A 12,866-nucleotide genomic window follows, 5' to 3' on the forward strand; every position below is an offset into this window, starting at 1 on the left:
GGCACAGGAATCATCATCAGCCCGTTCCCTGTCCTCGGAAACGATCGACGCATATGCTGATTTTCTCATTGTTTCGTACGGCGCGGCCCGTCGGTACTACCACTACGATGGAGAGGGGGAACCGCATTGTCATTCCGATCATCTCGTTAGCGAACCTGAAGATCGCAATTGCGCGCGATAAGAGCTCGAGGCGAGATAGCGATGGACATGAGATTCCGTGAGCGTAGATCGCAGAAGGGCCGAAATGTGCTTATGCGGTTTGTCTGAGTCTGAGAATGAATGATAGCTTACAAGCCCAGACTGCAGTAGCCAATCTATCACTGACCTGTAGCTTGGTGATACTAAGATGGTCTCGTTCCATCACACCGATGAGGCCACATCCTAGAGCTGCTCAGTCTAAAATTGCTTGAAGTTCGAATGTGAGCCCTATGTAGCACTGACCTCATGTGTACGCACAAAGCTTCACAGTGACCTACTGCTACGTGAATGCGAAAGCAGCGCATTTAAGCTTGACGTGGACTTGCTGAGCGTCTGGTTCAGGATATTTCACCTTGGCAAAATCCAGCTTGCGCTGCCGAGGAGCGGCTGCCCGGGCAGTCAAAGTGATGTTGTTGGGAGTGATTCTTCTACTTTGCTTCGTATGAAGCAGATGAACGGCACGATCACGTCGAACTTGACAGAGCTTTCGTCTGAGAAGGAGGTGATGAACCGCATCATCAGCATGCAGTCTAGTAATTTCTGGAGCGCGTTGCACGAGCACGACTGGGTTGGTGATAGTCGTCTTGGAACAGATAGCAAGAACGACATTATCGTCGAGGCACATAGGCAGGATAAGGTCTTGATGCTGTTAATAATTGCCAGTTTGCGGGACGGCAATTGTTACTAGAAGAGGTAGTGTGTATGACTAAGCTACGATGCAGAGCCCGGTGTCTTGATGATTGTGGTATTCGTGAAACTGTCGTGAAAAAATAGAGTATTCCTCCACCGCCAGACTAACGCCTTGTACCCATGACTAGACGACAGTGATATTGAAAAGTCAGGTCTCATACGTCGTTAGACGCTCTCTAATCCATTAGACCTTGTGCATACAAAAAAAGTGTGTATGCCATCACACGAACGAGACCGCTTTTGGCGCAGATGCTTTTCGTGAAACCTCAGTGCTCAGCTCTGCTGCTGCATTTCGAATGACAACTGCCAAACACCTCAATCGTTCTCCAACTCCTCTAACTCCTTCTGTCTCCTCTCTAGTTCTTGTCTCATAGCCTCCGCTTCTTTCTTCAGTCTTTCCCTTCTAGCTGCCTTCTCTTCTTGCGAGACTCCAGGATTAGGTGAAGAGCCTGCGCTCGGGCGTAGTGGCACAGATAACGAAGGGTCGATATTGGCGTTCACATCGGCTTGAGACGGATTCAATATCGACGAGATGGCGTTCGGTCGATGAGGCATGGGGTTGGCGGTCTCTTCTGGGTCCATGGTAGCACTTCGACTGCGCTTGCGGGGTGATGGTGCGTTGGGTTGTGTATTCGGTATAAGAGTAGCCGGATTTGAGGTTACAGAAGCGTTGCCGTAATAGTGGGTGAAATCAACGGCAATTGGTCCTCTAGGTTCGGGTGTATAGTCTTCTCGAGATTCTAGCGCCGTCGACGGGTCTGGGGAAACGGAATGCTCGAATGCTGGGGTTTGGGACGGACGCTGCGGTGGGGAGTAGTCGGCAACAGAAGGCGCTGCTTGGGAGCCTGTGTCACCAGCTGGTACGACCCGTTTCCGGCGTTTGATCTCCTGCTTCTTCATTGCGACAGGGCGATGTGTTCCATGCAGCTTGTAGTAGAGTCCTGCGGATTGGAGTTAGTTATCGCCGATGGTTCCATTCGTCAGCACCTTGACAGATGTAGACTTACCACAGGCGTTGCATATTATGTGACCAGCGTCATCCCGTCTCCAAAGTGGTGTGATGGTAGTTGCGCAGTTTTGACATGCGGGAATAGCACTTGTAGAAGCTGCTGCTGCCGCTGCACTGGATGCAGCGTCTACTCCGTTTGATCCGTCACTTGATGCAGCATTCGCCTGGGCCAATGCAAATTTAGCAGTTTTGGACACGCGGTTATTGAACGCTGGGCAGCCACTGCAGCCTTGTTGACCGCCAGTGCCATTACATCGGCCTCCACCCGGACATGTACCGGCTGTCATCTGGTCTGCAGCAACGTAGGTCGCGACTCGGGGCGAAGCCGCAAGGGACCCCGGTGACGTTCGGTTGCCGTCACAAGGGCCCGGAGTTGGACTTTGCTGCACGGGCATAATCGGCTGAGTCTGAGTGTTGCGTTTGAGATTCACTGGACGTGATTGATTCCGCGCTTTCATGTACAAGCCACATGCGTTGCACACAGTTTCTCCAGCTGGTGATCGGCGCCAAAGCGGCGTTTGTGTTGTCTTGCAGTTACTTCGGTCCGTTAGCGTCTTCTCTGCAGATCTGGTTTCAACTGTAATCGGGCAACTGTTGACTGGTGGCAAGCACGCAGCAAAATTTCAGACAACGTACCTACAGACTTGTCCGGCAACAGGCGCGTTGGATGCGTCATAGCTCATGTTGGGCAGTTGTAGAGATGTCGAGTCTGCCGGGTTCGCCGGTTGCTCTGAGATGGGCACCGCATCCTCGAGTGAATGATAAATCTCATGTCTTTGGTCTTCCTGGCTGTGAATCTGCTGCTGTTCCTGTGACGGAGTCTCTGTCCTCGGTCTGTGGTGCTCGTGGGCCTGGTTAAGTAATCGTAGACTCTCGGCCATCTCTAGCTCGTCCTTGCTCGTTTCTCGCGATAGATGATGTGGATGTGTCGGAGTTGGAGCCAAAGAGGTGCCCCCGCTCCCTGGAGGATGTGCCATAAGGCCAGTCTTCGGTGACCTTGGGTGTGCGTGTAAGAAGAGTGGGCTTACGGCCGTGGTGACACACTGTTGCCTAGATTTCGTGAATCGGTTCCTACAGCCCGGGAGTTGGAGCTGCTCGATCCAAATAAGTGTTCGGACTTTGCTATCGGCTAGATCTGATATCCGATCAGGGTGAAGGTCAATCTGGAGCAGGCGCTAACGTGACTTGGTGTGATATGCGGGCCTTCGGGCCTTTGTAGACACCTGGGCAACCTTTAGGAGGTGTGGCACACGGATGGCTGGCAAACAACTATAAGAATGATGGGTCTAGCAAGGGATGATATCAGGTGCGCTCGGGATCCCCGTCGTCATAATTCTGCGCAAGTTGCCTACTGGCCTGGCGGTGCTGGTGCGGTACAAGCTGTAATTCTTAGGCGGTGAATGGGCGGCGGTGGCCAATCAAGACTTTGCTATTCTAAGCCGAGGATTAGCGCGACAACCCTGAGAGCACGTCCACGGCGGCCGTAGCCATAAGACAAGCTCAGGAACGGCGAAAGAGCATTCGTCTCGCGCGTCGCACCTGCATATTTCTGGATGCAGAGCCAACCAACCCTCAGGTACATGCATTCAAGATGCAAGTCGGGAGTCGTTATCTCCGATACATGGGCTCGGCGGCAAGAAAAAGGAAAAATCGGCTCTATCAGTCTTGGACTCCACTTGAGCCTCGCCATAGACCAGCTGTCGGCGGATCAGATCCGTCTCGCCTACCACTAGCGATTTGTAATGGTTGCTCTCCGCACGCCACTCACGCAGCCTTGCACCAATCGAAGGGGGGCGAAACAACTCGTCCAGAATGGCGTTATCGTTGTTGTAACTGTACAAACTACAACATATTCGATCTGTAGGCCTATCATGGAATGCAACGAGCCCCGTCATGATACACTAGTAGAAATGCAAGCCTTAGTAGCCTCTTCGCTTCATGCACTGCGGACACTAGACAGACAAGCGAACACGTGTGACGACTACAGCCTCGTTTAGATCAGACAACCTATCATACACCGACTGAAAAGCTCCTCCCCAACCCATGTAACCAAAACCTGGGTATGATCGAGCCAACCTTGAAAATCCAACACAATGCACAGAGCCAACCCTTTCCGTCAGGGTCCGCAGACCAATTCTACGCCAGACATGTCCATAACATGTAATACTTGGTTTAATACATGATAAGCGCGCGACGAGGTTTCTACCGAGCCTAGACAGGGCGAGCGATCTACGAATGAGGACTCTTCGACCGCCGTCCTCCTGTCCAAGAGCTGCGGACTTAGACTTGCTCAGCGCCCCAACCAGCGTCAGCATCGCTGCAATATCGTCAGTAACATGAAAGACTCGTTTTCAAAGTGTATTGGAGTCGTACCGCATGTTCGCTGGCGGCTCAATGGAAGGAATGAACTCCAGAGCGGCGTAGCCCACACCGATTATGCCGACGATAGTGCCTGGCACAATGCGGAACCAGCGCTCACCGACAATGACGGAGCCGATGAAGATGTAGAAGATGCCGCGGCCGAGGAAAGAGAACATGAAGGAGGCATAGCGTGCCACTTGCTGGGGAATCTGAAACTCGAGGAGGGCAGTTCCTGTTGCTTGTCAGCGGCATGTGGCAGCGAGAGGACGCTCGATCTTACCGAGACCGAATATGATCAGGTATACACCGAGGATGATGTGAGAGCTGCGCAGACTGTCAGCGCTTTCCTAGGCCATTTGATGTGGTTGTGTGCTTCGCTCGCGATCTTCGGGTGGCATGACTGGTGGTGCAATCCCAATCCATACGATGCTTGTTCGTCGTCACGGATGCGCACATTCGCGTGTATGGTATTCAAGCCCAGCGCAGGCCCAGACGGACATGGACCAAGCTAGCGAGTGTCCTTCGACTGACAGCTTGCGCTCTTCTCCGCATCCACACGCGCCTGCCATTATGTGCTCGCCAGATAAAGTACGCCATCCGAAGGTTGTACGACGGGGAGAGGCGATGCGACGGGATTGGATTGCCGATGGAGGCGCCGGGTACACTCACAAGTCGTTGAAGGGGAACAACTTCGCGATACCACCGAGGACCACGAATACGGCAACGGCGAAATTCACCATGCGACTACAGGCCCAGTTAGCTATGATCCTCGACACTCCCAAGTCCCAATGGCTCTGCGGAAAGCTGCTGCCTAGCTTCGGGACAGCTTCGCACAGCTCGAGCTCTACTCACAAGATGTCTGAGAAATCCATGGCGGACGATTGACCGGCGAGGTGTGGGAACCGCACTTTGACGACTGGGCGCAACGGATTGGGGCGGAGGCGGATGGGACGAGATGGAAGATGCAGCTGGTTGTGATAGAGCTCACGGGTACGGTTGGTGCTGCGCAATGTCGGCTTGCGACGAGACGTTGCAAGGGAACCACAGCCAAGCTCCCGCGCTAAACGTCATACCCGCTCTCATTGGCCGACGCGCGACCAAGGGGTTCTTCCAGGTTCAACACTGCTTGTCTTTGTCTCTCCAACATCGTGCTGTTGGGTAGTCTCGTTGCCTACACATACGTATATTTCTTGCACATCTCTTAGTGTCTATGATAGAGACACATTCAACTCCAGAACAGAGGACCCTGAGCAGTGACATTGCATGTATAGAGAAGCTGCGGTCTGCTGGTTGGGCCCGAAATCCCCTCTTTATGACCGACAGTTTCTACCTGCTTGCACGCTGGACAGGACATGTTCGTGTTTCTAGGTTTTCCCACGGGTATCCGACTGCGCTCGCCCATTCTGGTGCAGCTTCACCATACACTCACCCACTCAGGTCATAAACATCACAAATGGGTTATCCCTTCACATACGACCATAGGACATTGAGAATTAGGCTTCCCGTCCGCTCAGCCATATACAAGCAGTGTACCGGCGAATTAGTAGTTAGGTGGGTGACCACTAGCGAATCCTCGCTGTTGTATGTTTTTGCTCGTGGGTCTGTCACGAACTCGGTTCGAGCAGGAGCATGATCACCTTCTTTTTGCCTTTTTTTTTGTACTTCATGTTGGGTGACTATCAAGAAATGCGTAGCAAGTGAGGAAACACAGAATGCGAGTGTCTGCGAGGTGCACCTAACTCCCAATGGTCTCTCTAGTCTTTACCGTCTTTCGTGTCTTGAATATCTCAGTCTAATGCATACAATACTCGCAGCGTCTCTATCCGTATGCCACCAACAATTCCCGGGAGGGGTTTAGTTTGCGACAACAATCGAGTACATTGGCAATCCATCAACGGCCATATAGGAGTACACCGCCTCACGATCACACTGTTTGCGAAGTTTCGTCGCTATCGCATTAGTAGAGTTCATCTGCTCTACAGCCTTCACGATTACCAGGACTCGCCAGCATCCTGAACCTACTGCATTTATTGGTTTGCTATAAAAAGAAGGGAATGTCGACATACCGCCTGCATTAGCATATCCGTGAGCCTGGCTCAAGACAGCAGTGTTCCATGAAAGTTTCGATCCCTTTTCGCCATGGGATCGAGTTGTTCAATGGCAATCGCGCCCAGCCGCCCCCCGTGCTGGACCATTGTTGGAAGCAGGCTAAGCACAAGCCTACCTAACGACGGGCCCTCACACTCGGCTCCACGTGTACGGGACGTGAGGCATCGGGTACGCCTGCATTGCGTCAAAGTACTAACTCGGCCAGACCCTTGATACAGTTTGAGGCTCCTCGGAGGACAGTTGGGCTCGTCCGCGCCCAGCAGAACTAACTCTCAGTCTACAGTCTAGTTTATACGCCACAAGATTACGTGCAATGTTAGCATACAACGAGCGGCCTCTTCGACTGGGAACCCATTCTTCCAAAACGTCGTATAGATCCGGTAGGCTAAAGTGGATCGTTTGGCCGCATACTTCACGCGATTCATGCGTACCTGACAGGTCGTCCCTAGTTTGGACGAATTCATGGAAATGTGGTAATGTACTGGGGCGGAAGACTCCATGAACATGCTACGAGCGGGTGTCTGACGGCTACTAAAGCAGCCGTAGTGCCGTTCCTGCATGGACAACGATGCGGTCTGATCTGACGATGGTGTACATTTGATGGGGGTAAGAGCAATCGAGTCGGTGGCTCCGAAGTCGAATTGCTCCACACACTCGTGGACATAATCAATGTAACAATGAGAGCTCCTTCAACATGCGTTTCCTCCGCTTTGGATTCGATGTCGTAATCTTCTTCTTATGGTCGCCCTCCAATGATCAAAGTATCTGGCAAGCCTCGGCATGAGCAACCGCATTGGGGCTGTTGATCGCGTATAGAGTTTCTTTGCCACATTTCGTCTCGCTTCATACAAGATCCCTACTAGAGCCGTTTCGCGATTGGACAGATGTTGAACGGGTACCGATATAGAGTAGCTGTGGTGGAAGCGCGAGGCGTTGACGTGAGCGGACTCCCCAACCATGTAGCGCGCTAGTGAAGCGGCAGGAACCACCGTTCGGGGCTTACTCCGCGCGGAGACGGCCACCACAAGAACGCGCCACCCAAATCAGCATAACCCGGGTCACACCACATGCGGAGAGCACGTTTCGGAAGGACTGAGACGGTTACTACGGATATCAAATGGAGGGCGATGACACCTTGAAGCGGTTAGAAGCACGCGAGACTTCTACCTCACCATCTCGATCTGGCTGTTCTAGGGTGGAAATAGAAACGAATTGCGCATGATCGCATAAACTGCGCGACATCGTTAGTTCACCTCCCGACATCCCCTTGGGCCTTAGCACTGCCTCGGCTGGTCTGTGACGTTTGGACTGGACCGTCGAAGTTTAACAAGCCAGCTCCATGTAGGGTACCGGCCTAGCCCATGAGTCCAAATTCCTTGGGCGCAGGTGTTAGCGACTTCAGCACAACATTCTTCGATGCGTTCAGTATGCTATACCGCACACATGCAGCTACAAGCCTACTCTTTTCAGCAAACGTTTGGAATGCGTTGCGCAGGTGGCTGTCCAGCTGAACACGGAACCGTTGGACGACGTTGAGGGGTGCGGCTCCTCTGGTTGGGAGACTCAAGGGTACCGCACATTTAAACTTTGTTAGCACGCAACGCTGCAGGAAGCCACGAGGCGGATCGGATCAGCCATACCAAAGCCTTGTAGCATATATACAAATCGCGGCCTTGCAAGCGCGAAGGCCCCTTTGCTGGAACGTTGATTCCTTCTTTGTTCCCACCTCTTGCCAGACAACTTCGACTTGGATACTGTGTGTCGCCGGACGAGACGAGACATGAGATGGCCGCTGTACCTACTACTGGTCCTCGCGGCATGGGCCTCGATTGGGGTGGCACAGGACGCCGCCGCGCTCAAGGCCATCGGCTCGCTTCCAAGCTGCGCGGTATGTAACAGCCAACATGGGTCAAATGATATGTTGCTAATGGTTGTAGCAATTGTGCCTAGCGACAGCTGTAGTTGATTCACCCTGCCAACTTTCGGATAAGCAATGCGTATGTGCTAACGCTGAGCTCCAAAATGCAGCGGAAAAATGCGTAATTTCAACGTGTACAGTCAAGGAGAGTTTGAGTAAGTCCAATTCGCCGCCATGCACTGAACACTTGCTTACAACACTCCCAGCCACCAAGAACGTAACTTCAGCTCTCTGCGACGTGCCTGTTCGCTCAGAAATTACCCATTTACGCGTGGCAAACATCGTATTGGCCGTAGTGACAGGCTCCTGCATCATCTTACGCTTTAGTTACCACATGTTTTTCCACGTCAATGGGCTTAATTGGGACGACTTCCTCGTGCTAGCTACGGTGGTTCTAGCCGTACCATCTGTCGTTATTGTCGACAGGTGTATGCTTCCGAATGGCATCGGTATCGACATTTGGAACGTCCCATTCGACCACATCGACAACTTTATACGATGGCTATACGTCGTCACTCTACTATACCTCCTCCAGGCTGCCTTGGTCAAGATTACGCTCCTTTCCTTCTTCCTACGGATATTCCTCAGACGGCGAACAGTACAGCTTTTGTGGGGAACTATTATCTTTATTGGATTATGGACCTTCTCCATTTTCATTCCCGCCGCGATGCCATGTCTACCGGTACGTCAAGATCACTCACGAGGTGTACGGTACACCAGCTAACTTCGTCCTTGGCAATGTAGGTTAGTGATTTCTGGACGGGATGGGACATGGAAAGACCAACAAAATGTCTCAACATGGATGCGGTAGTATGGATGCATGCCATTATAGGCATTGTGTTGGACCTCTGGATGATAGCTATTCCTCTATACGAGGTCTATCATCTCCAGATGACATGGGTGAAGAAGTTCGGCGTGGCATTGATGTTCTCTCTTGGTACCTTGTCAGTGCCCTTGCAGCCCACGTTACATCACCTAGCCCCAAGCTTACATTTCCGCAGTGTCACAGTAGTCTCCATCCTCCGCCTGAAATCGCTCTTTTTCTTCGACGGCGACAACAACTATACATGGAAGCAAGCGAAAGTCGTCCTGTGGTCCATGTACGAGCTCCACGTCGGAGTAATATGCGCCTGCATCCCGACTCTCCGCCTGATCTTCATCCGCGCAATCCCTTCAGTCATCAGCTCGATACAAGGAAGCACCCAGCGAAGCAGCGCGAACGGAAACGGCAGTAGAAGAAGTCGTGGCACAACTCAGAATCTAGACACGTTGAGAAGTGACAGAGGTGGGAAAGAAGGCCTGGCCGTTGAACCCAACACGATTACATACACCAGGACCTTTGCAGTCCGGCACGAGGAAAACGACGAGGAGGTCGAACTTGTCCACATGGAGGATTTAAGTGAAAAGACGTCGAGAGAACGAGGTGGTAGCTATGCTAGTGAGCTGAGCTTATAGCTACATCTTAATGAGACGTCATAGTTTGGGTCCACTAGCCATCAGCAAGTCCATACCCGACACTCCAGTTGTGACCACACTCAACTTGTAAACCTGGGTAAGATATCAGTGGCGCATTCTATTTGAACTAACCCAACACACGTCCCAGAGATGTCCGCAGTACTCCGCATTATCAGCACATCGATCACATCGAATCCAACGCCAAACCCGCAGGCCAACTTTCGTCTCTAGTCCTTTGCCCATAGAGGTGTTCAACGAATCGCTTCGAGGCCATGAAACCGTTCTTCTTCGCAAACCGCCGAGCCCGCTCGTACTGACTTTTGGGAGGCTCTCCAAACTGCGCATCGAGGTTGACGTTCCACTGCATCAAAAGCGACATCGTGTCGACATGACCCCACTCTGCTGCTGCCTCGAAAGCAGTTCGGCCGTAACCTTTGGCCGGTGGGTAGTTTGGATCGGCCCCGTGCTCGAGGAGAAACGCTGCGATGCCGCAGAATCCGTTCATGGAAGCCAGTTGCAACGCGGTACCGCCCGAGTAAACTAGGTTTGTATCGATGATGGCACCCTGATCGACGAGATACTCAACGATGTCGAAGCTCCCAGTCTCGGCGGCTCTTTGCAAAGGTGTGCGGGTGATACCCATATTGCGTGTGTACTGCAGCTCTGCTCCGTGTTCTACCAAGATCTTCACCAGGGGAAGACTCTGTACGTTGATAGCGGCCAGTAATGGAGTTACGCGTCGTATGTGACTCTTGATGTGCTTCAACATCTTCAAGCCATCGAAGGATACGTATGCGTTTGGACTAGCACCAAGCTTTAATAGTACCTGGACTATTTCCGAATCTTTCGCAATGATTGCTTCGCCAAGAGGACTGACCGCAGGTTCCTTTACCACGAACTCTTCGTTGAATGGCTCGATCTCATCAACGTTTACAACACTACACAGAACGTCGATCTGATCGATGTCGCGGTAAAGAATTGCTTGGCGAAGTGCCGCGACACCATAGCTTCGTTTGACTGAAGACTTCTCCGCCTTTGCAGCGTCTAGAAGAAAACGCACAGTGGCGATATTTGCCCTTGACTTGATTGCCTGTAATAATGCCATTGAATCAACAACTGAGACATCATTCGCCGCAAGGAATTTCATCCAACCTATGCGGTTTCCCTGAGCCGCGACGGCGAGAAGAGAGGGCAATATATAGTCATCGTCAAGATATTGCGTGCCTATACCCCCAGGAAGAGAGCAGTGCAACCTCGAGCGTTTTTCGATCGAAATACCATCGTCAGTTTGTACGAAAAACTCGTCGGGGTCCATGCCGACTCGTAGCAGCCATTGACATAATTCGTAGTCGTTCGTTGCCATGCAATGGTAAAAAATAGCTCGGAAACCCAGCTGAAGATCAGCTTGCTGCAATACAACTTGTCTTCCTGTTCCGAAATTGATGATAGGAAGCCCTAAGCCGTGGAAAAACATCGTCTCCAAGGGTTCGAAATTCTCATGTCCGCTCGCAGCTTCCAATGCATCTTTCCAAATCGGGTTCCTTCCTAGAAGGGTACTGACTGCCATGATCTGACTATGACTCAGCATGATTGTGAGACCATCCACCCTCCAGTGGGACATATTCTCAATGATGTTGATAGCTGTAGTAGAGTCGCGGTGACTGATTGCGAGTTCGACCAGGCGTTTTCCAAACTCATGTTCCTTGTAACCCAAGCTCAAAAGGGTATACAGGCGAAATGCAAGTCTTAGATCTTTCTTTTCAATTGCATGTTGAAGCTGTGACTTTTGCTCGTCGATTGTATCAGCCTTGCCCGAGTTTGCGATAGACCCTTTTGCTATCATCAAAGACGCTGACAGATTCCAGTCTGTGTTGTCGAACGCGTCCAGAATGGATCTGTCCATGAAGCCATGCGCGTTGGGATCGCAAACGTAAGCGTCGCCGTCGTCAAGGTGATATCCCAGAAAACTGAATGCTTTCAGGATCATCTCTACGGCTCTTTCATGTTGCGGATGGAGAGCGACATAAAGTGTGCTAAACATTGCTGTCTTGAATCTTGGGTCAGTCGTTGGCAGATGGTGCTCCTTGTCGTAAAGAACAAATTGCAAAACGTCTATAGCCAAGGATATTCGGGCTTCCGGTAGCTCCCCTCCATGTTTGTAGTCGGCGAAATAGCGTTCCAGTAGGCCTGCTTCCAGCCATGCGATAATACTTGCCGTTGAAGCTTTCACGAGCTGCTTAAGGGATGTCACGGAAACCCGAGCAGCATAAGCAGTCACGAAGCATTTCTGATGAGGTCTGGCCCCAGCGCGAAGAGCGATACACATCAGCTCTGTCCTTTCTGATTCGCAGGATTTGGCGTGGTCTCTGGAGGAATTACTTGATCTCTCTCCTTCGAATACACAGCCAATCAATTCCTCAAGTTGTGATTGAGTTGCTCCTCGACACATGTTCGAAGTAAGTATTTTAGCAACCACGAAATGACCTGCAGCAAGGGCACGCTGAAGTGGGTAGGTCGGTTCCGAGCCAGGTCGGCAGTCCATCATGATCTTCTCGCGAGGGTCCATGCTCAGTTCCAGCATGGTCGATACGATATCTACATCCCCAACACTGACAGCAGTTGCAAAAACTCTTTCTTTGATAGTGTCCAGTATTGGAGCCGGAAGGGCTCTCAAGCTTCGAAGTACCACTTGCGAAGGAAGTATCTTCAACATAGTGTACGCTTCATTCAAATTCGTATGGCTGGAGAAAGATACGTTGTTGACTAATGACGTGATCGCGTACAATGGAAGTACTGGACTGAGGCTTTTTTGTATAGTCTCCAGGAGCGGCTGACTTCTTGAGTAGAACATCGCATCGAGTCGCGTCTTGACTGGCTGCCTCCACTTGAGCAACTGCTGGGAAGGCAAAAGGCCCTTTGAAATGGAGTCAAAATCCAAAGAATACCTCCAGGAAAATGGCAGGGCAAACCCGGCGATAAAGGCAGGCCAGATCGGGCTGAGGACGTTTGTCATGGGTGACATCATTGTGAATTGGCTGAAAACATCAGAGTCAGATTGCGTAGCATCGGAAGCAGAGTTTGCAGCAGAAGCTTGTATGATTTCAACGTTAACCGCGGCGTCGATGG

The 12,866-nt window shown here is 51.6% G+C and overlaps 4 protein-coding genes across 4 annotated transcripts; 1 reads left to right on the top strand and 3 right to left on the bottom strand.

Annotated features, from left to right (window-relative positions):
* Positions 1-1,203: 1,203 nt before the first annotated feature.
* Positions 1,204-2,874, bottom strand: SRE1 (sterol regulatory element binding protein, transcription factor Sre1; the record flags this gene model as incomplete). The annotated part of the gene is made up of 3 exons (XM_049357759.1): positions 1,204-1,829; positions 1,896-2,434; positions 2,534-2,874. The coding sequence occupies 3 exons, from the start codon at positions 2,872-2,874 to the stop codon at positions 1,204-1,206; spliced, it is 1,506 nt and encodes a 501-aa protein (XP_049207798.1).
* Positions 2,875-4,177: 1,303 nt separating this feature from the next.
* Positions 4,178-5,130, bottom strand: J4E79_008908 (uncharacterized protein; the record flags this gene model as incomplete). The annotated part of the gene is made up of 5 exons (XM_049357760.1): positions 4,178-4,214; positions 4,271-4,490; positions 4,539-4,582; positions 4,928-5,002; positions 5,111-5,130. 5 exons carry the CDS (start codon positions 5,128-5,130, stop codon positions 4,178-4,180), a joined length of 396 nt encoding a protein of 131 aa, XP_049207799.1.
* A 3,022-nt stretch (positions 5,131-8,152) lies between these two features.
* On the top strand, positions 8,153-9,740 carry J4E79_008909 (uncharacterized protein; the record flags this gene model as incomplete). The annotated part of the gene is made up of 4 exons (XM_049357761.1): positions 8,153-8,255; positions 8,426-8,440; positions 8,492-8,894; positions 9,287-9,740. The coding sequence occupies 4 exons, from the start codon at positions 8,153-8,155 to the stop codon at positions 9,738-9,740; spliced, it is 975 nt and encodes a 324-aa protein (XP_049207800.1).
* Positions 9,741-9,924: 184 nt separating this feature from the next.
* J4E79_008910 (uncharacterized protein) lies at positions 9,925-10,845 on the bottom strand (the record flags this gene model as incomplete). The annotated part of the gene is made up of 1 exon (XM_049357762.1): positions 9,925-10,845. The coding sequence occupies one exon, from the start codon at positions 10,843-10,845 to the stop codon at positions 9,925-9,927; it is 921 nt and encodes a 306-aa protein (XP_049207801.1).
* Positions 10,846-12,866: the final 2,021 nt, after the last annotated feature.

This window comes from Alternaria viburni (genome assembly GCF_023758015.1).
Source record: "Alternaria viburni strain BMP 2772 chromosome Unknown scaffold_22, whole genome shotgun sequence".
Lineage (NCBI taxonomy): Eukaryota > Fungi > Ascomycota > Dothideomycetes > Pleosporales > Pleosporaceae > Alternaria > Alternaria viburni.